The 23,243-nt window shown below is 44.6% G+C and overlaps 1 protein-coding gene across 2 annotated transcripts in view; it reads right to left on the minus strand.

The window, feature by feature from the left end:
- The window catches only part of LOC109880507 (chloride channel protein 2), a 197,224-nt gene that overhangs the window by 91,527 nt on the left and 82,454 nt on the right, over positions 1 to 23,243 (minus strand). For both annotated transcript variants that reach the window (XM_031795512.1, XM_031795513.1), the window contains exons 3-6: positions 3,257 to 3,388; positions 1,630 to 1,758; positions 1,423 to 1,556; positions 555 to 632 (exon numbers count right to left, since the gene is read on the minus strand). In XM_031795512.1, the coding sequence (XP_031651372.1) occupies positions 555 to 632; positions 1,423 to 1,556; positions 1,630 to 1,758; positions 3,257 to 3,388 (473 nt within the window). The remainder of the gene's footprint in view (positions 1 to 554; positions 633 to 1,422; positions 1,557 to 1,629; positions 1,759 to 3,256; positions 3,389 to 23,243) is intronic.

A 23,243-nucleotide genomic window follows, 5' to 3' on the forward strand; every position in this document is an offset into this window, starting at 1 on the left:
CATATGGTAGAGACATGAACATTACATTCTCTGGCAACTGTTCTGGTGGACATTCCTGCAGTCAGCATATCAATTGCACGCTCCCTAAAAACTTGAACCATCTGTGGCATTGTGTTGTGTGACAAAACTTCACATTTTAGAGTGGCCTTTTATTGTCCCCAGCACAAGGTACACCTGTGTAATTATTATGTTGTTTAATCAGCTTCTTGATATGCCACATCTGTCAGGTGGATGGATTATCTTGGCAAAGGAGAAAATCTCACTAAAACAAATTTCTTCACCAGATTTAAGCGAAATAAGCTTTTTGTGCGTATGGAAAAATTCTGGGATCTTTTATTTCAGCTTATGAAAAATGGGACCAACACTTGACATGTTACATTTATATTTGTTTGAGTGTATATTAAGCTACCCAGAAGCAGCAGAGCATATATCGCCAATACTTGCATTATTCATTTCTTAATGAATGGTTTAACATATTTCTGCATAGTGTTTCCTTTCTGAAAGATCACATTGATACCAATGTGGTAACTTGTGTGTGTCCAAGTGTGGTTTACCTCGTAGATTCCACCAAACAGAGACATGAATTTGCTGAGGAGTGCAGCACACAGACTGGCAATGTGAACAAACGGACCCTAGAGAGAGAGGGAGAAAGAATCACTTGTGAATGATTTCCTAAAAACTTCAATATATAATTGATTAATCTCAAGACTTTCCGAAGAAGATTTCAATTCTGTTGTATTCTTCCAACCCCCTCTCCACCCTCCTTCATCCCACTCTCCTCTCCACCCTCCTTCATCCCACTCTCCTCTCCACCCTCCTTCATCCCCCTCTCCTCTCCACCCTCCTTCATCCCCCTCTCCTCTCCACCCTCCTTCATCCCCCTCTCCTCTCCACCCTCCTTTATCCCCCTCTCCTCTCCACCCTCCTTCATCCCCCTCTCCTCTCCACCCTCCTTCATCCCCCTCTCCTCTCCACCCTCCTTCATCCCCCTCTCCACCCTCCTTCATCCCCCTCTCCACCCTCCTTCATCCCCCTCTCCTCCCCACCCCCCTCTCCACTAGGTTCCAACAGGGTGGCCTGTGTTCAACGTGTGTGGCTGTATGACAGGGACACAGGACATGTGTAACCACAACCCTCTGTGTGCTTCACTGTTATAACCCCTTGTCCTATGAATGAGATATATTCATTGATTTTAGGAGTCTTCATGCCAGATTGCGTCTGCTAGCTGTCAAATGGAGTGTGTCTCTAAATAACTAGTGGAACTCCTGGAACAGACAGCAACAAGTGACAACTACCAAAACTCACACAAGCTTGACAGTGAGAAGAGGATGTGTGTGCGTCAAAAGACTGTGAGAGAGGTGAGAAGAATGTTAACCGAGCGTGTGTGCATGTTTGTGTGTGTGTACTGTGTGGGAGTGTTACCTCCTTGCCCAGAGGCATGCCACTGCCCAGGGCACAGGTGAGACCGATGACTTTGGCAACAAAGGTTTTAAAGGTGAGGTATTCTTTCAGCACTACACCCCTCAGAATGGTCTTCATCTCTGGGATACCTGAACCTAGAGGGGGAGAGGGGGTTATGGTGCTCTGATGCAGTCAGTCAGTCAGTCAGTCAGTGTATGTGTGTCTTACCTACGGCCTGTGGGGCCAGTATCTGTGTGAAGCCAGCTGAGAAGGTGATGAGCACCACAGGGTAGGTGACCCAGGCTAGGTACTGGAGAAACACATTACTCTCCAGGCCTCCGTACATCCACTTCTGTGCTGTGGACACACGCACAAACACACCAATATCAAATTGATGTCAATCAGAAAGTTAAACTATATCCAATACAGTGCCTTGCGAAAGTATTCGGCCCCCTTGAACTTTGCGACCTTTTGCCACATTTCAGGCTTCAAACATAAAGATATAAAACTGTATTTTTTTGTGAAGAATCAACAACAAGTGGGACACAATCATGAAGTGGAACGACATTTTTTGGATATTTCTAACAAATGCAAAACTTGGGAAATCTTTTTTTTATCCAAATCCGGCTTTAAACTTCTTCACAACAGTATCTCGGACCTGCCTGGTGTGTTCCTTGTTCTTCATGATGCTCTCTGCGCTTTTAACGGACCTCTGAGACTATCACAGTGCAGGTGCATTTATACAGAGACTTGATTACACACAGGTGGATTGTATTTATCGTCATTAGTCATTTAGGTCAACATTGGATCTTTCAGAGATCCTCACTGAACTTCTGGAGAGAGTTTGCTGCACTGAAAGTAAAGGGGCTGCACGCCCAATTTTTCAGTTTTTGATTTGTTAAAAAAGTTTGAAATATCCTATAAATGTCGTTCCACTTCATGATTGTGTCCCACTTGTTGTTGATTCTTCACAAAAAAATACAGTTTTATATCTTTATGTTTGAAGCCTGAAATGTGGCAAAAGGTCGCAAAGTTCAAGGGGGCCGAATACTTTCGCAAGGCACTGTATATAAATCGTGATAAAATATATTCATCATGAGAACTGCAATACATATCGTATTGGCAGTATCCTGATAATATCGTATTGTGAGGTCCCTGGCAATTCCCAGCCCTACTCATGAGTACAGAGACAAAACATTTGACAAAAGTAGAAACCACAGGACTCCTCTCCTAAAAATGACTGCTTTACATGGAGAGATCAAAAGTGTGTGTGTGTGTAGAAAGGGGGGGGCGATTTGTCTGGATGAGCGTCTTGCTTCTAGATGACTCACTCCTCTCCCCTCTTCACTTTCTCTACATGCAGTCGACCATCTGACACACACACACACACACACACACACACACACACACACACACACACACACACACACACACACACACACACACACACACACACACACACACTGCAGCAATGTGTGTAAATGTGTGCTTGACTCAAGATAAAGCACATTGACACCCACACACCTTCTGAACACACATACATGCTACACACAAACACATTTTAATGCTGCAAAGATTAAATTAAACCACATTTAAGCTAATCATACACACACGGACTTGCATGCAGCCCTGGTAGACAGTAATCTGCACTGCAGCTCATCATGAACACATACCCTGGTTTGACGGGTGTGTGTGCGTGAACCACAGTGTCTGAGATTATCTTGAGTGTGGCTTAATGTCTTGGTTAGCTGCATGCAGGAAATGTGTCAGATTAAATGATTCAGACAGAGGGACAGTACAGCTGACTAGAGCCATCAGTAGACCAAGCAGTCTACCTCCTCCCCAAAGCCCTCACCTTGTAGACAGATGGCAATAGCGAAGTCGACCACCCAGCTGACCAGAGCCATGAATAGACCCAGGAGGATGAGGAAGATCCAGTCTTCACCAACACGAGAGATGAGGAACTTCTGGCAGCGCACCGTACAGACTGGAGGGAAGAGAGAAACAGGTGCACACTGTTAGACGACAACAACAACACGTACTACTACAGTACCAGTGAGTCAAGTCAGTCAGAACTACAATATAAACAAACCAACACATCTTACAGACTGAGGAGAGAAGTGTAGCATTGTTAAAACTACATTGCCCATCTTGGAGTCAGGACCACAATACAATGTAACCCCCTACACCCACAAGTACCCATTTGTCGATGTTCACTTTTGCACAGACACCTCTAGTCTCCTTTTACATGGGGGTTGTTTAATTCACACAGCTCTTTCTCCCATACACCCCCCCCACATAATACCTCTACCACCCCCCCCCCCCCCCCCCCTATTTCCCTCGACTCACTCCTTTCCTTATTTCTCCACTCTCAAAGAGGAGATGTCTAGCAGGAGGGGTCCTCTAGTTCTCTACTTTAAGGACTGTCACATCAGACACGCCACACTGTCCTAACATTAGTCCTGCTCTGCTCCCCAGTCATCTTATTCAGTCTTCTCTGATCTCACCAACGTACTAAACCACACTAATACTACTTTACTACACTACAAGATTCTGTCAGATGAAAGAGAGAATTCTGAATTTCTGTATCCCCTCTTCCTCCCTCTTTCTTTCTCATCTAAAGTATTATTACTCTCCCCATTTGTCCCTCCACTTTCCTCCTCCTCTATAGTACAGCCTGTGTGTGCCATTGTATAGGGCAACAGGTTGTAATGTTGATGACATGGGGTGTATATCATTAATACGCAGATAGCACATGTAATGGAATAGGGTCCTTGAAGTGGACGTGTAGGGGTGGATTTGGGACAGAGAGGAGCAGACATAGCAATATATTGAATATTGTGTGGCGCAGGATGGCGACAGAGCAACATGCGTGTTTTTAGCACACTACAGTACACACTCTCCAATCAACACATTCACAGTCTAACACACAAGCGCACACAGCTTACAAGCAGTGAGAAACACTTTGTGTGTGTTGCATCATCTCGCCCACGGCCCAGCTGTGTTCTAAAATCCCCTTCTGTTCTCTAGTCATCATGTGTGAGATAGTGTTTTGCGAGATGTGTGTGTTTGTCACGGTTTACATTAAAAAAAATTGTCATTTAGCAGACGCTCTTAGAGCGACTAACAAGAGCAATTAGGGTTAAGTGCCTTGCTCAAGGGCACAGAGATTTTTAACCTAGTCGGCTTGGGGATTCGAACCCGTGACCTTTTTTTATTTAATTAACCACTAGGCTACCTGCCGCTGTCTGTGTGTGTTTGCATGTGTATGTGCGAGAGCATGTTCATGCAAACATACAGTACCAATCAAAATTTTGGAAACACCAACTCATTCCAAGATTTTTCTTTATTTTGACTATGTTCTACATTGTTTAATAATAGTGAAGACATCAAACTATGAAATAACACAAGGAATCATATAGTAACCAAACATTAAAACATTTAAAAATAAAACAATATTTTATTTGAGATTCTTCAAAGTAGCCAATCAGTTGTGTTGTGACAAGGTAGGGGGGTACACAGAAGATAGCCCTATTTGGTAAAAAGACCAAGTCCATATTATGGCAAGAACAGCTCAAATAAGCAAAGAGAAACGACAGTCTATCATTACTTTAAGACATGAAGGTCAGTCAATGCTGAACATTTCAAGTGCAGTCTCAAAAACCATCAAGCGCTATGTTGAAGCTGTCTCTCATGAGGACTGCCACAAGAAAGAAAGACCCAGAATTTCCTCTGCTGCAGAGGATAAGTTCATTCGTTACCAGCCTCAGAAATTGCAGCCCAAATAAATGCTTCACATAGTTCAAGTAACAGCCACATCTCAACATCCACTGTTCAGAGGAGACTGCGTGAATCAGGCCTTCATGGTCAAATTGCTGCAAAGAAACAACTACTAAAAGGACACCAATAAGAAGAAGAGACTTGCTTGAAACACGAGCAATGGACATTAGACCGGTGGAAATCTGTCCTTTGGTCTGATGAGTCCAAATGTGAGATTTTTGGTTCCAGCCTCCGTGTCTTTGTGAGACGCAGAGTAGGTGAACGGATGATCGCCGCATGTGTGGTTCCCACCATGAAGCATGGAGATAGAGGTAGGTGAGATGGTGTTTGCTGGTGACACTGTCAGTGATGCATTTAGAATTCAAGGCACACTTAACCAGCATGGCTACCACAGCATTCTGAAGCGATACGCCATCCCATCTGGTTTGTGCTTAGTGGAACTATCATTTGTTTTTCAACAGGACAATGTCCCAAAACACACCTCTAGGCTGTGTAAGGGCTATTTGACTTTGAAGGAGAGTGATGGAGTGCTGCATCAGATGACCTGGCTTCCAAAATCATCCGACCTCAACCCAATTGTGATGGTTTGCGATGAATTGGAGCGTAGAGTGAAGGAAAAGAAGCCAACAAGTGCTCAGCATGTGGGAACTCCTCCAAGACTGTTGGAAAAGCATTCCTCATGAAGCTGGTTGAGAGAATGCCAAGAGCGTGCAAAGCTGTCATCAAGGCAAAGGGTAGCAACTTTGAAGAATCTCAAATATATGTTGATTTGTTTAGCACTTTTTTGGTTACTACATTATTCCATGTGTTATTTCATAGTTTTTATGTCTTCACAATTCTAAAATGTAGAACAATGTCAAAATGTAGGAAAACCCTTGAATGAGTAGGTGTGTTCAAACTTCTAACTGGTACTGTACATGAACAAAAAATAAACTCATCATCACGCAACAATTTCAAAGATTTCACTTAGTTACAGGTCATACGGAACTCAGTCAATTTAAATAAATAAATTAGGCCATAATCTATGGATTTCACGACTGGGAATACAGATATGCATCTGCTGGTCACAGATCACTTTTTTTTTAAAGTAAGGGCGTGGATCAGAAAACCAGTCAGTATCTGGTCTGACCACCATTTGCCTCATCCAGCATGACACATCTCCTTCATATAGAGTTGAATAGGCTGTTGATTGTGGCCTGTGGAATGTTTTCCCACTGAAGTCGGTTACCATGCCGAACTGCAGCCAGGTCAAGATCCTGGTGAAAACGGTGAGCATGCAGATGAGCTTCCCTGAGGCTGTTTCTGACAGTTTGTGCAGAAATTCTTCGCTTGTGCAAACCCACAGTTTCAACAGCTGTCTGGCTCGTCTCAGACCATCCCGCAGGTGAAGAAGCCAGATGTGGCGGTCCTGGGCTGGTGTGGTTACACATGGTCTACTGCTGTGAGGCGGGTTGGATGTACTGCCAAATTCTCTAAAACAATGTTTGAGGCATCTTATAGCAGAGTAATTAACATTACATTCTCTGGCAACAGCTCTGGTGGACATTCCTGCAGTCAGCATGCCAATTGCACACTCCCTCAAAACTTGAGACATCTGTGGTATTGTGTTGGGTGACAAAACTGCACATTTTAGAGTGGCCGTTTATTGTCCTCCGAACAAGGTACACCTGTGTAATGATTATGCTGTTTAATCATCTTCTTGATATGCCACACCTGTCAGCTGGATAGATTATCTTGGCAAAGGAGAAATGCTCACTAACAGTGTGTGTGTTCAAAGCAGTAATGTTGTTAGCTCCGTCTGTGCTGCTATGACTCACTGGTTTTCCTGGGGTACGCCGTACACACCTTATAACACTTACCTGTTTTATTCTTTATGGCAGGCAATAACCTGCATGCTATTTCCCTCCATCCCTCTCCTCTTTTTTCCCATTCACCCCATCCTGTCTTCCACCATCTCACCACTCTTCAAATCACGGCTTTAACTTTTCTTTCATTACTCTCATCCTTTTTTCATTTTCTACCTTCTATCTCTCGTATTTGACTTCCTCTCCTTACTGGTATTTTCTTTTCTTTCTCCCTCTTTCCACTTTACTTTTCCATTTCTTCTCTGTCCCTAGTTCCTTTACTTCTCCATCTCCTCTGTCTCCCTTGGACTATCCTTTAGCCTTATTTTTTCACTTTCTCTCTCTCCTTCCCTCTTTCTGGCTCTAGCAATAACACCCACATACCTGCTGAGACTAACTTAGGTCGTCTTGGATACAGAATATGTCCGCTTCCAGTGCCAAGCACTTAATGTCTGAGTGAGAATGAATGAGTGAAGATAAACAAGTGAGAGAAAGGAAACTGAACACAGTGAGTAAATGAGTAAGGGCAAAAGGGAAAATATTTCACCAATTGTGAATACGCCGTACTGACAGAATACAGAACATTACCCACCCCAATCAAATTAGCCATCCCATTTTTTATGCAATGTGATAGCATACTAAAGCAAAAAATAACCTACATTAGAAATGTTCCATACGGGGAACGACTTACCACTGGGGAGACAACCAGCTGATGACTTCACACAGGGACGCAACTTTCACTGGGGACGGGGGGGGACATATCCCCCCCCCACATTCGGAAATTGCATTTTTGTCCCCTCTAGTTTAATCATTACAATGTGATACATAAAGCAGCTACGGTGTGCCTTAGGACCATGCGGACACCTCAGAGCGGTCGTGTAGGCTGTTTGGAGTGTTCAGACAGACCACGTGGACAACATAGAGCGGGCTGACAGGCTGTGTGAAAGCAAAGCTTCTGGAAGGCTAGGTCAGCTCTAGCCTCTATTTCTGTCAGATAGCGATATGCGGTAACTGCTGTTACTATCTAACAGCTGTTGTTTGTATGGACATGTTTTGCAGCCTTTGTTTAGTCCCATTTCAACAGAAGTAAATGAACTTGGCTAGCTTTCGCCAGTTGATGTACAGTTAGCGATGTACGTGCTTCTACACCTGCATTGCTTGCTGTTTGGGGTTTTAGGCTGGGTTTCTGTACAGCACTTTGAGATATCAGCTGATGTACGAAGGGCTATATAAATACATTTGATTTGATTTGATTTGATTAGCGCGAGAGCTGGCCAAAAGTTAACAAATGTAGTTATTCTTTTTGCCTCAATCACACTAGAACTGAATCAAATGATGAAACCATTTGCCAAACGATTGCAACATGGGTTTTTATAAGTCAGTATGGCAATGTAAGGTTATCGATCTGTCAGTTTCTCTAGCTAATTCCTTACTTTTCACACTGACACACTAAACAGCTCTAACGTTACAGGCTTCACTGTCATGGTGCACAGTAGATGTCTGTGTGGGATTTCTTCATCCCGCACCCGCTGGCTTTCTGTCCAACTCCGACCCAAACCCAACCGCAGGCCTGCAATGTTATTTTAGGAATATGTGACACAGCATGTGTGTGCAATTAAAAAAATACCTCTACAGCACAATTAGGCCTATGATATTAATTACAGTGCTTTCAGAAAGTATTCAGACCCCTTAACCTTTTCACATTTTGTTATGATACACCCTTATTTAAAAATTTATGAAATACATAAAAATCCTCAATCTACACACAATACCCAATAATGATAAAGCGAAAGCGAGAAATTTTTGCAAAAGTATAAAAAACTAAAAACATGATTTACATAACTATTCAAACACTGCTATGCGACTCGAAATTAAGCTCAGGTGCATCCTGTTTCCATAGATCATACTTGAGATGTTTCTACAACTTGATTGGAAATGATTTGGAAAGGCACACACACACACACACACACGTACAGTGCCTTGCGAAAGTATTCGGCCCCCTTGAACTTTGCGACCTTTTGCCACATTTCAGGCTTCAAACATAAAGATATAAAACTATTTTTTTGTGAAGAATCAACAACAAGGCTATTAGGCTATTGGTTAAAGGTGCAAGACAATATTTATTATTGAATTACCTTTGATCTAGTTCAGTCTTATTAATCACTTAAACATATTTAATAAGGATCTCTTACCTAGCTTGATGACTGTGGGCATTTGTGCTTACTTCTTGTTCTAAATAGAGACGGCATATTGAATTGTGTAAAAATTCAGGGAATTAGCTTAAGATGCACAAAAGATTTCTGGGGGAGTAGATTGTCCCCACACTTCTAAAACCAAAGTTTCACGTCACGATGAGCATGGTTACATGCACACAATAATATTATTCTTGTAGATATATTTCTTTTGAAAGGTTTACATGCTTTGCAAGAAGAACAATGTCCCTAATAATCCTGTTTACATGGACACATCTAAAATCAGGTTACTTGATGGGGACTTTTGATAAACGCAGATAATCGCCAATCAAAATAAACTTTCTACCACAGCGCCTATGTTATTTTTGAGAACCCTATTTTATTCTGAGTTGGGACCAAGTTTGTATCTGAAAACTATTTCTAAGATGTATACTTTCAGTTTTTCCAAACTCACTTCACTCGTGCATAAGAGGGAGGCTTACGCTACCCAGTGCTGGCACATGAGCAGATCAAATACACCACTGGAATGTCAATTAAGCTGTTCACATGCCCTAATAATTTGAAAGATAGCGATTAAAACACCTGGTTTTCTGCGCTCTATGCTTACTCCGATTTTGACCTTACACCAATTAAGATAAGCAGAGTAAGGTGTTTGTTTACATGACTGCCATAATCAGTTTAATATTGAATTATTAGTGTGCATATAAAACGTACTCAATGATACTACTCACTGCTGGTTAATGGAGTAATGACACTAACTATCCTCGCTACCTGCTTCTCCAACCCCTTCTCTAGTGGGTGTTTACAACCCTAAAGAGGAATCCCAAAGAAAGAACTTTAGCCATAAGGGAGAATGGCATGATAGAATGACAACTGATTAAAACACTGAGGTGAAAACTCCTGTTCTGTTCTATGGCTAGACAGGTGATGAGGACATACGACCTAAAAGCCAAAGCTAACCCCCCGTGGCAGCTCTCATTCTGCTCTAAGTGTGTGTGTTTAGGAAAGCATGTGTGTTAAGAGCAGGTGAAAGCAGAGCTTCCCGGGGAGGTCTGAGCTCAGTGTATGTCAGCAACAATAGCCTGAGCTATTGTCTACAGTCTCTATCAGTCAAGCCATTAGTCTGATGGGTGAATCGGTGTGTGAGCCAGGGTTACCATTTCAGTGTGAGTTTAAGTGGAGAGCGCTAGTCCCAATACCTCTCCATCAATACACACTTTGATAGTTGTCCAACACTGCACACGCACACCATAATCTTCAATGAGGCATCAACTCCATCTCACATCCTGCTAAGAGGACAGCTGGAACCTGTTACTCAGTTCTAGGGGGGGAGGAGGTCGCCCTGTTCAGTTCTAGGGGAGGAGGAGGTCGCCCTGTTCAGTTCTAGGGGAGGAGGAGGTCGCCCTGTTCAGTTCTAGGGGAGGAGGAGGTCGCCCTGTTCAGTTCTAGGGGAGGAGGAGGTCGCCCTGTTCAGTTCTAGGGGAGGAGGAGGTCGCCCTGTTCAGTTCTAGGGGAGGAGGAGGTCGCCCTGTTCAGTTCTAGGGGAGGAGGAGGTCGCCCTGTTCAGTTCTAGGGGAGGAGAAGGGCGCCCTGTTCAGTTCTAGGGGAGGAGGAGGTCGCCCTGTTCAGTTCTAGGGGAGGAGGAGGTCGCCCTGTTCAGTTCTAGGGGAGGAGGAGGTCGTCCTGTTCAGTTCTAGGACCTGAATTTTGTGCCGCTCAGGAACAACTCCTGACCAGTGTTGGAATAATTTACTTGAAAAAGTAATGTTACATATTACTCATTACATTTAAAAGTAACAAATTACTTTACAATGTTACTACATTGTGTGGAAAGTAACAAGTTATATTATTTTGCGTTACTTTTATGAAAAAACATTTCTAAATCTCACCACTTGTTTGACTCCCGAGGGGTGCAGCAGTGTAAGGCACTGCATCACAGTGTCGCGGCATCACTACAGCCTGGGGTTCGATCCCTGTGTCATAACCGACCGGGAGTCCCATAGGGCGATGCACAATTGGCCCAGCGTCGCCCTGGTTAGGTGGTGTTTGGCCAGGGGGGCATTTACTTGGCTCATGATGCTTTAGCGACTCCTTGTGGCGGGCCTGGCACATGAAGGCTGACTTCAGGCGTCAGTTGAACTGTGTTTTCTTGGACACATTGGAGAAGCTGGCTTCGGGTTAAGCGAGCGGGTGTTAAGAAGCGTGATTTGGCGGGTCATGTTTTGGAGGACGCATGACTTGATCTTCGCTTCTCTCGAGCATGTTGGGGAGTTGCAGCGCTAAGACAAGATCGTAATTACGAAAGTGCAGAGAAAAAGTGGGGTAACAACATACACCAAAAATACAAAACAAAAAGGTTTGATCAATAGCTTCTCCTTTCATCTGTGTCACTGCTTTCCTGTGCTAGTCTACAAGTGATGCGCTATATACACTGCTCAAAAAAATTAAGGGAACACTTAAACAACACAATGTAACTCCAAGTCAATCACACTTCTGTGAAATCAAACTGTCCACTTAGGAAGCAACACTGATTGACAATACATTTCACATGCTGTTGTGCAAATGGAATATACAACAGGTGGAAATTATAGGCAATTAGCAAGACACCCCCAATAAAGGAGTGGTTCTGCAGGTGGTGACCACAGACCACTTCTCAGTTCCTATGCTTCCTGGCTGATGTTTTGGTCACTTTTGAATGCTGGCGGTGCTTTCACTCTAGTGGTAGCATGAGACGGAGTCTACAACCCACACAAGTGGCTCAGGTAGTGCAGCTCATCCAGGATGGCACACCAATGCGAGCTGTGGCAAGAACGTTTGCTGTGTCTGTCAGCGTAGTGTCCAGAGCATGGAGGCGCTACCAGGAGACAGGCCAGTACATCAGGAGACGTGGAGGAAGCCGTAGGAGGGCAACAACCCAGCAGTAGAACCGCTACCTCTGCCTTTGTGCAAGGAGGAGCAGGAGGAGCACTGCCAGAGCCCTGCAAAATTATCTCTAGCAGGCCACACATTTGCATGTGCACCATGCAGGACGTTTGGCATTTGCCAGAGAACACCAAGATTGGCAAATTCGCCACTGGTGCCCTGTGCTCTTCACAGATGAAAGCAGGTTCACACTGAGCACACGTGACAGAGTCTGGAGATGCCGTGGAGAAAGTTCTGCTGCCTGCAACATCCTCCAGAATTACCTGTTTGGCGGTGGGTCAGTCATGGTGTGGGGTGGCATTTCTTTGGGGGGACGCACAGCCCTCCAAGAGGTAGCCTGACTGCCATTAGGTACCGAGATGAGATCCTCAGACCCCTTGTGAGACCATATGCTGGTGCGGTTGGCCCTGGGTTCCTCCTAATGCAAGACAATGCTAGACCTCATGTGTGTCAGCAGTTCCTGCAAGAGGAAGGCATTGATGCTATGGACTGTCCCCCCGTTCCCCAGACCTGAATCCAATTGAGCACATCTGGGACATGTCTCGCTCCATCCACCAACGTCACGTTGCAACACAGACTGTCCAGGAGTTGGCGGATGCTTTAGTCCAGGTCTGGGAGGAGATCCCTCAGGAGACTGTCCGCCACCTCATCAGGAGCATGCCCAGGCATTGTAGGAAGGTCATACAGGCACGTGGAGGCCATACACACTACTGAGCCTCATTTTGACTTGTTTTAAGGACATTACATCAAAGTTGGATCAGCCAGTTTTCCATTTTAATTTTGAGTGTGACTCCAAATCCAGACCTCCATGGGTTGATAAATTTGATTTTGTTGTCAGCACATTCAACTATGTAAAGAAAAAATAATTGAATAAGAATATTTCATTCATTCAGATCTAGGATGTGTTATTTGAGTGTTCCCTTTATTTTTTGAGCAGTGTATGTGCTGCTTAATTAGCCATAAATACTGTAAATCAAACATCTGTACAGATTTCCTTCTTGTCATTCAAAATATTTGTTCCTCTAGCCACCAGTTCTGGTTATAGACCTCATGTACACGGACCCATAGAGATGTACAGAGGGCTTTGCTATCACAGAAGCGATCAATGCAACGATCAGAGGTGCCCCCTTTATACACTTCTATGGACAGCATCTAACATGACATTTCTCCTAACATCCTTTCTCTACTTGTTTCCTCATTTAGTTATCAAGCAAGTCCAGATCAGATCGTGGAAACGCGCCCGGTAGAGATATGATTCTAAAAATAATGCACATGTTGTTTACTTATAAAAGTAATCTGATTATGAAACACATTACAAAAATAACACGTTACGTAATCAGATTACTTTTACAATACTGCTTCTGAACCAGTACTCAAAGGCCCACTATGCTACTATGTTTAAAAAAAAATCACAATATTGATAATGTTAGTGCAGTGATGGTTAGTGAGGGCAATTATGATGATGATGATGAGAGGACAAAATTAAGATGGTAAGGAGAACAATGACGATGCTCATCACATGTCCCTTCCCCTTACAGTAACTGAAACCTCTCGCCGGAGGTGAAACATTAAAACAACAGTCAACTGACTGTAGAAGGCCAGATGGTGCCATTGATGATCACAATGAGGATTCATTACCATAAGTGGGAGAGTGTAAATGTGTGTGCATGAGCTAGAGAACGTGACGAGATGAAGAGAAAGGAAGGTGGGGAGAGAATGTTAAGAGTGTGTGTGTGTGAGACACCCCTCCCACTCTGTCTGATGAGTTCTTCCACTTTGCTCTTGTTTTCCTTAAATATGATGATGTCGGTGGGCGGAGCCAGGAAAGTCGTCAACGAAATGCTACACACCTGGGCTCGGGTGTGTCCTGGGGTTTTAAACACCTTTCTCCCATACATTGAAGAGACTCTACCCACACAGGCACACTGTTGTTTTTGGTTGTGGCAATTTGGGGTTTCCTGTTGGAATCTCTCAACGCCATCCACTCACTCATACTACACACTCTATTGTTACTTGGATATACTGTCGAAGTCGGAGGTTTACATACACTTAGGTTGGAGTCATAAACTCATTTCTCAACCGCTCCACAAATGTCTTGTTAAAAAACTATCATTTTGGCTAGTCGGTTAGGACATCATTTTTCCAACAATTGTTTACAGACAGATAATTTCACTTAAAATTCACTGTATCACAATTCCAGTGGGTCAGAAGTTTACCTACACTAAGTTGACTGTGCCTTTCAACAGCTTGAACAATTCTAGAAAATTATGTAATGGAAGCTTCTGACAGGGTAATTGACATTTCTGTCATCAAGTCTGGTTCATCCTTGGGAGCAATTTCCAAACGCCTGAAGGTACCGTGTTCATCTATACAAACAATAGTACGCAAGTATAAACACCATGGGACCACGCAGCCGTCATACCGCTCAGGAAGGAGACGCATTCGTTCTCCTAGAGATGAACGTACTTTCGTGTGAAAGGTGCAAATCAATCCCAGAACAACAGCCAAGGACCTTGTAAAGATGCTGGAGGAAACAGGTACAAATGTATCTACATCCACAGTAAAACGAGTCCTATATCGACATAACCTGAAAGGCTGCTCAGTAAGGAAGAAGCCATTGCTCCAAAACCATCATAAAAAAGCCAGACTACGGTTTGCAACTGCACATGGGGACAAAGACTGTACTTTTTGGAGAAATCCTCTGTCCCTCTAGCCTGATGAAACAAAAATAGACCTGTTTGGCCATAATGACCATCGTTATGTTTGGAGGAAAAAGGGAGAGACTTGCAAGCTGAAGAACACTATCCCAACCGTGAAGCACGCGGGTGGCAGCATCAAGTTGTGGGGGTGCTTTACTGCAGGAGGGACTGGTGCTCTTCACAAAATAGATGACATCATGAGGAGAGAAAATTATGTGGATATATTAAAGCAACATCTCAAGACATCAGTCAAGAAGTTAAAGCTTGGTCACGAATGGGTCTTCCAAATGGACAATGACCCCAAGCATACTTCCAAAGTTGTGGCAAAATGGCTTAAGGACAACAAAGTAAAGGCATTGGAGTTGCCATCACAAAGCCCTGACCTCAATCCCATAGAAATTTGTGGGCAGAACTGAAAAAAGGTGGGCGAGCAAGGAGGCCTACATACCTGACTCAGTTACATCAGCTCTGTCAGGTGGAATGGGACAAAACTTATTGTGGGAAGCTTGTGGAAGGGTACCCGAAACGTTTGTCCCAAATTAAACAATTTAAAGGCAATGCTACAAAATACTAATTGAGTGTATGTAAACTTCTGACCCACTGGGAATTTGATGAAATAAATAAAATAAGAAATAAATCAATCTCTGCTATTATTCTGACAGTTCACATTATTAAAATAAAGTGGTGATCCTAACTGACTTAAGACAGGACATTTTTACGAGGATTAAATGTCAGGAATTGTGAAAAACTGAGTTTAAATGTATTTGGCTAAGGTGTATGTAAACTTCCGACTTTAACTGTAGTTTACTTATTGGGGGCTCACCTTAGATCAAAGGTTGGTTCCTAGACATATTTGGTGTATAGTATTTTTGGCATTATGATGTCAAAAAAAGTATGTTAGGTATTGACGGCCAATCTGATAGTCGTATACTTGTAGGTCCCACTGGGGCAGCATTGTTTGAGGTGACACTACAGACCCTGGTTCGATCCCGCCAGGGAAATCCATGAGGTGGTGCACAAGTGGCCCATCGTCATCCAGGTTAGGGGAGGGTTTCGCTGGCTGGGATGTTCTTGTCCCATCACACTCTAGAAACTCCTGTAGTGGACTGGGCGCATGCACGCTGACACGGTTGCCAGGTGTACGGTGTTAGTGCGGCTGGCTTCTGGTTAAGCGAGCAGTGTGTGACAAAGCAGTGTAGCTTGGCAGGGTCATGTTTCAGAGGACGCATGGCTCTCAACCTTCACCTCTCCCTTGTCCATACGGGAGTTGCAGCGATGGGACAAGACTAACTAACAATTGGATATCACGAAATTTGGGGTAAAGACAAAAATAAAAGGAATTGGAAATTAAACAGGATTTGGCGCGTGCTAAAATCAAGCCGCAACAAGAGCGGCTAGAATTGGTTAGAGAAGGAAAGCTCTCTTTACTTTGGGAAGGTGACCCTGATTTACCTAGGGGTTGCTCCTTTCTCGGTTGTGCCCCAGACACATTTGATATTGGTGGAAACTTATGGCTGTTGTCAATTTAATGAGAAGGACCCGGAGATGTTATTTTCGTTGTTTGAGTGTGTTGCTTATGCTAGGAGTTGGCCTGATTATGATCGCACTTTAATGTTGCAGTGTGTTTACTAGCAAAGTGCTGGAAGCAAATTCAGCTCTTGGTGTAGCTGACAGTGTTAAGGTTAAAATGGCTGTTACAGGTTTATGAATTGGTTCCTGTGGCTTACCACCAATGATATAGAACTTTAAAAAAGGGCTGATAAACACTCATGTTGAGTTTGTGCGTGTTATCCGTGGTGTTCCGTCTCTGCGTTTATGACTTTTGGTGGACGAGTATGTTTTGACTCACAAAAGTGGCTTGGCAGATGCCCGTATTCGGAGTGAGTGGGGACGTTCTGAGAGATTTGGGCCTTGCCCACCAAGATACTCTGGTTCACAGGCAGAGATTCATTCACCTAGGGTTGAGCCTGGCTCCCGTGGTAAAGCGGACTTCAGTCAAGTGTCACTACTGTCAGGGTTCAGGTCATTGGAAAAACAAATGTCTTGTTCAGGGCTGAGGGTAAATTTTAGTGATCCACCGATATGACATTTTTGTCCGATACCAATATTTTCCTTGCCAAAAAACCTGATACCGATAAACGATATTTAACATTTTAGCAGCCTTTTAAGCATTCTAGTACAGTTAAATAGTTAACACACACACAGTGGTCTAAGGCACTGCATCTCAGTGCTAGAGGAGTCACTACAGTCCCTGGTTCGAATCCAGGCGCTTTCACATCTGGCCCTGATTGGGAGTCCCATAGGGCGTCGTCCGGGATAGGCCGTCATTGTAAATAAAAATGTGTTCTTAACTGGACTTGCCTAGTTAAATAAAAAGGTGACACACAAAAGTTATTTTGTTGGCATTTACATATGTCCCTATTACCAGTAAAACATAATCAAAACCTATTTCTTTCACTTACTTGCTGTGCGGTTTCTTTGTTCAGCCGTTTCATTCTCAACCATGATTTCTATGGAACGCCATTTGGGAGCTAACTAGCTCATGGATGCAAACAATGTTCTTCCCCAAAAACATAGCAAAACAACACTCTGTTTCAGTCGCTATAGTTAGCTAGCTAACTATATAGCTAGGTGTCATCTAAAATAACCCTAATTTAGAACAGTTCTTATTTATAACAGTTCATATCTATACAAGATGGCGTAGCAGTCAGACGTCTTTGTCCTGTCGTGTCCCTTGTATATATCGTTTTTTTAACATATTTTTCTTCGCATATCTTTTAAAATATTTTGCTAAACCTCAACATCTAAATACTCTCCTGCAACCCACCTCACCCAATGGGGCGTGGATCTGCTTTTTTTTTCTTTCTTCTAAAGTATCTATATTTACATCGAATCTGGAATCCCTCAACTGAAGCTAGCCAGCTAACTACCAGCTATCAGTCAGCAAACCATTGCCAGCGGTCATCAGCTAACCTTCAGCTCGAATAGCTCTCGCCAGTTCGAACAACGTGACTCTAACCAGAGCATAACGGACCTATTCTTTTTATCCCCGGATTCCCACCGCAAACTGAACATTTTCATCTAGATCTTCACAACTAGCTAACCGCAACCCCGGATGACTACTCCTGGCTAGCGTCTCCATCCACTTAGCTTGAAGCTGGCCAGAGCTCCTGGGCTACCACCGAAGCATACTCCTGGGCTACAATATCCAGACCCCTTCTACAGCCGGTACGGGGCATGGAACCCCGCAGAACCCCATGGAATCCCCTACGACTGGAATACTGACATAATCTGCCCGAGGACTCCAACAGGCCCCTCAGGCGCGACGCCCGCTGAAGGCCCATTATGCTAACCAGCTAGGCCTGCTAGCTACCTAGAGCTACTTGTAACCCTACTAATTCCACGACTGGTCTATCGATGTCAACGCATGAAGAGGCAAAAACAGACTTAACCCCATCGCGACGTCCCCTAAAGGCTAACTTTCTAGCCCCTGCTATCTGCTTGCTTGCTAACCCGGCCTGCTAACTGCTAGCTTGTTTAGCCCCGGCCTACTAACTGTTAGCTTGTTAGCACAGGCCTGCTAACTGTCTGAATAGCCGTGTCCCCAGCCAGCCCAACCACTCACTGGACCCATATTTATTTTCAATCTCTTTTCAATTTGATTATACTTTCCAGTAACCTGCCTCACCCAATGTGATACGGAATCGAATACATGCAAGAACCTCCAGAAACTAACCAGCTAATTAGCTACAAGCTGTTTAGTCATTGTTAGCCACTGCTAGCGGCTTTTACCTTCTGTACAGCCAGCCCTGTTTTTAGCCTGGATAATACTCGCCAGTCTACCAGTATCAAACTGTCTCTCCACAACATGCCGGATTTCTGCCGTAATCCCTAGACCACTACTTCTGATCTTCACAGCTAGCTTGCAACAAGTACCGAAGTTATCCCTGAGGCCCACCTCCCAGCCTACTCAGCTGTTCACCCGAACCCCACTCATACACGGCTAGAGCCCAATACTCCACCGGATCCTTGGCTAACACCACTGCCACGAAGCTAGCGCCAGTTAGCCGGGAGCCAGGCACATCTGCTAGCAAACTAAAACCTACAATACCTCTTTCGCCATCTGGCTTGGATTCTCTGTCAACACGGCCCCCTGCCACACCACCACAACTGGTCTACCGACGAATACTCCATCCGCTGTGCCTTCAACCGGCCTCCGTCTGAGCAGACCCCCCCCTACCACCCCCGGGCTACTAATTTTAAACGCTGTGTCGCCCGCGTGCTAGCGTAATGGCGGCTTCCCTGTTCCATCTACTGCTTCCCCCTGGACACTATGATCACTTGGCTACATAGCTGATGCCTGCTGGACTGTCCACTAATCACGGTACTCCATTCTGTTTATTTATGTTTTGTCTGTCAGCCCCAGCCGCGAACTCAGGCTCTGTGTGTAGTTAATCCGACCCTCTCTGCCTAGTCATCGCCGTTTTACCTGCGGTTGTGTTAACCTCTGATACCTCCTTTGTCCCACCTCCCACACATGCAGTGACCTCACCCATTATAACCAGCATGTCCAGAGATACAACCTCTCTTATCACCCAGTGCCGGGGCTTACCTCCGCTGTACCCGCACCCCACCATACCTCCGTCTGCACATTATGCCCAGAATATATTCTACCACGCCCATAAATCTGCTCCTTCTATTCCTTGTCCCCAACGCTCTAGGCAACCAGTTTTGATAGCCTTTAGCCGCACCCTCATCCTACTCTGTTCCTCGGGTGATGTGGAGGTAAAGCCAGGCCCTGCATGTCCCCAGGCACCCTCATTTGTTGACTTCTGTGATCGAAAAAGCCTTGGTTTCATGCATGTCAACATCAGAAGCCTCCTTCCTAAGTTTGTTTTACTCACTGCTTTAGCACACTCTGCCAACCCTGATGTCCTTGCCGTGTCTGAATCCTGGCTTAGGAAGGCCACCAAAAATGTTGAGATTTCCATACCCAACTGTAACACTTTCCGTCAAGATAGAACTGCCAAAGGGGGAGGAGTTGCAATCTACTGCAGAGATAGCCTGCAAAGTTCTGTCATACTTTCCAGGTCTATGCCCAAACAGTTCGAACTTCTAATTTAAAAAATGCATCTCTCCAGAAATAAGTCTCTCACTGTTGCCGCCTGCTACCGACCCCCCTCAGTTCCCAGCTGTGCCCTGGACACCATCTGTGCCCCTCATCGAGCTTCAGAGTTTGTTTTGTTAGGTGACCTAAACTGAGATATGCTTAACACCCCGGCAGTCCTACAATCTAAGCTAGATGCCCTCAATCTCACACAAATCATCAAGGAACACACCAGGTACAACCCTAAATCCGTAAACATGGGCACCCTAATTGACATTATCCTGACCAACTTGCCCTCCAAATACACGCCTGCTGTCTTCAATCAGGATCTCAGCGATCACTGCCTCATTGCCTGTATCCGCTACGGGTCCACGGTCAAACGACCACCCCTCATCACCGGGCCTTTCTAATCGACCTGGCCCGGGTATCCTGGAAGGATATTGACCTCATCCAGTCAGTTGAGGATGCCTGGTCATTTTTTTAAAGTAACTTCCTCACCATCTTAGACAAGCATGCTCCGTTCATTTCTCAATGGCTGGTCATGCCTTCCTCCTGGCTACTCCAACCTCGGCCAACAGCCCCGCCCCCCCCACAGCTACTCGCCCACGCCTCCCCAGCTTCTCCTTTACCCAAATCCAGATAGCAGATGTTCTGAAAGAGCTGCAAAACCTGGACCCATACAAATCAGCTGGGCTTGACAATCTGGACCCTCTATTTCTGAAACTGTCCGCCGCCATTGTCGCAACTCCTATTACCAGCCTGTTCAACCTCTCCTTCGTATCATCTGAGATCCCCAAGGATTGGAAAGCTGCCCGCGGTCATCCCCCTCTTCAAAGGGGGAGACACCCTGGACCCAAACTGTTACAGACCTATATCCATCCTGCCCTGCCTATCTAAGGTCTTCGAAAGCCAAGTCAACAAACAGATCACTGACCATCTCGAATCCCACCGTACCTTCTCCGCTGTGCAATCCGGTTTCCGAGCCGGTCACGGGTGCACCTCAGCCACGCTCAAGGTACTAAACGATATCATAACCACCATCGATAAAAGACAGTACTGTGCAGCCGTCTTCATCGACCTGGCCAAGTCTTTCGACTCTGTCAATCACCATATTCTTATCGGCAGACTCAGTAGCCTCGGTTTTTCGAATGACTGCCTTGCCTGGTTCACCAACTACTTTGCAGACAGAGTTCAGGGTGTCAAATCGGAGAGCATGTTGTCCGGTCCTCTGGCAGTCTCTATGGGGGTACCACAGGGTTCAATTCTCAGGCAGACTCTTTTCTCTGTATATATCAATGATGTTGCTCTTGCTGTGGGCGATTCCCTGATCCACCTCTACGCAGACGACACCATTCTGTATACTTCTGGCCCTTCCTTGGACACTGTGCTATCTAACCTCCAAACGAGCTTCAATGCCACACAACACTCCTTCCGTGGCCTCCAACTGCTCTTAAATGCTAGTAAAACCAAATGCATGCTTTTCAACCGTTCGCTGCCTGCACCCGCACGCCCGACTAGCATCACCACCCTGGATGGTTCCGACCTAGAATATGGGGACATCTATAAGTACCTAGGTGTCTGGCTAGACTGCAAACTCTCCTTCCAGACTCATCTCAAACATCTCCAATCCAAAATCAAATCTAGAGTCGGCTTTCTATTTCGCAACAAAGCCTCCTTCACTCACGCCGCAAAACTTACCCTAGTAAAACTGACTATCCTACCGATCCTCGACTTCGGCGATGTCATCTACAAAATAGCTTTCAATACTCTACTCAGCAAACTGGATGCAGTTTATCACAGTGCCATCCGTTTTGTTACTAAAGCACCTTATACCACCCACCACTGCGACCTGTATACTCTAGTCGGCTGGCCCTCGCTACATGTTCGTCGCCAGACCCGCTGGCTCCAGGTCATCTACAAGTCTATGCTAGGTAAAGCTCCGCCTCATCTCAGTTCACTGGTCACGATGGCAACACCCACCCGTAGCACACGCTCCAGCAGGTGTCTCACTGATCATCCCTAAAGCCAAAACGTCATTTGGGTGCCTTTCCTTCCAGTTCTCTGCTGCTTGTGACTGGAATGAATTGCAAAAATCGCTGAAGTTGGAGACTTTTATCTCCCTCACCAACTTCAAACATCTGCTATCTGAGCAGCTAACCGATCGCTGCAGCTGTACATAGTCCATCGGTATATAGCTCACCCAATTTACCTACCTCATCCCCATACTGTTTTCATTTTATTTACTTTTCTGATCTTTTGCACACCAGTATCTCTACCTGCACATGTTCATCTGATCATTTATCACTCCAGTGTTAATCTGCTAAATTGTAATTATTCACTCCTATGGCCTATTTATTGCCTACCTCCTCATGCCTTTTGCACACAATGTACATAGATTATTTTTTTCCCTACTATGTTATTGACTTGTTTATTGTTTACTCCATGTGTAACTCTGTTGTTGTCTGTTCACACTGCTATGCTTTATCTTGGCCAGGTCTCAGTTGCAAATGAGAACTTCTCAACTAGCCTACCTGGTTAAATAAAAAGGTGAAATAAAATAAAAATACAAATTTGATTAATGGTGGTCGGACCCATCTGTGAAGCTAGCCACAATAGTGGACTTTGCGATTAGACTTCAAATTAAGTATGGCATAATTCTACTATTTATATTCATGTGCATCACTGTCAATGACATACTTTTATTTTGAAGGCGAACCGCAAATTCCACTATTGTGCCTAATCCTTATTGTGGATAGCTTCACAACAAATAACCCGGTCCGGTCGAGCCTCACTAGCCAGATGAAGCTAGCTGGCTGCTTAAAACATTAGCGTTGGGCAACAGGGTTAAGTAGCTGGCTAGCGATTTATTTTTCATGAACTGGAGTTCAATTTCAATAGGCCAAAAACAAGTGGCAACCGAGCTAATACTTACTCACACAGATTCCTAAATCATTGCTAAGAATAATGAAATGACCAGTAGAACTTGCAGTCAGTTGTTTTCAGGCTGGTTGTATTGGTGCTAGCTAGGTACCAAGCTAAAGCTATCTACCCCAGAAGTGGTGGTCGAACAAATTATGCTTTATTACCAACGCGGTATTGTAAACACATGTGGCTGGTGTTTGCAGACTTTTTTTTATACAGCTTTGACAGTGATACTGTATCTTTTTTTTGACACACAACGACCCAAATTCCATTAGCATGGCTTTAATGGATTTCGCCTTTGAGTTGTCTTGCTGAAATGTTGTTACTCTTTCAAATGACTGCTTGATCCATACAGCAGACATTGTTCACAGATATA

The sequence above is a fragment of the Oncorhynchus kisutch genome, linkage group LG18, assembly GCF_002021735.2.
Source record: "Oncorhynchus kisutch isolate 150728-3 linkage group LG18, Okis_V2, whole genome shotgun sequence".
Classification (NCBI taxonomy): domain Eukaryota; kingdom Metazoa; phylum Chordata; class Actinopteri; order Salmoniformes; family Salmonidae; genus Oncorhynchus; species Oncorhynchus kisutch.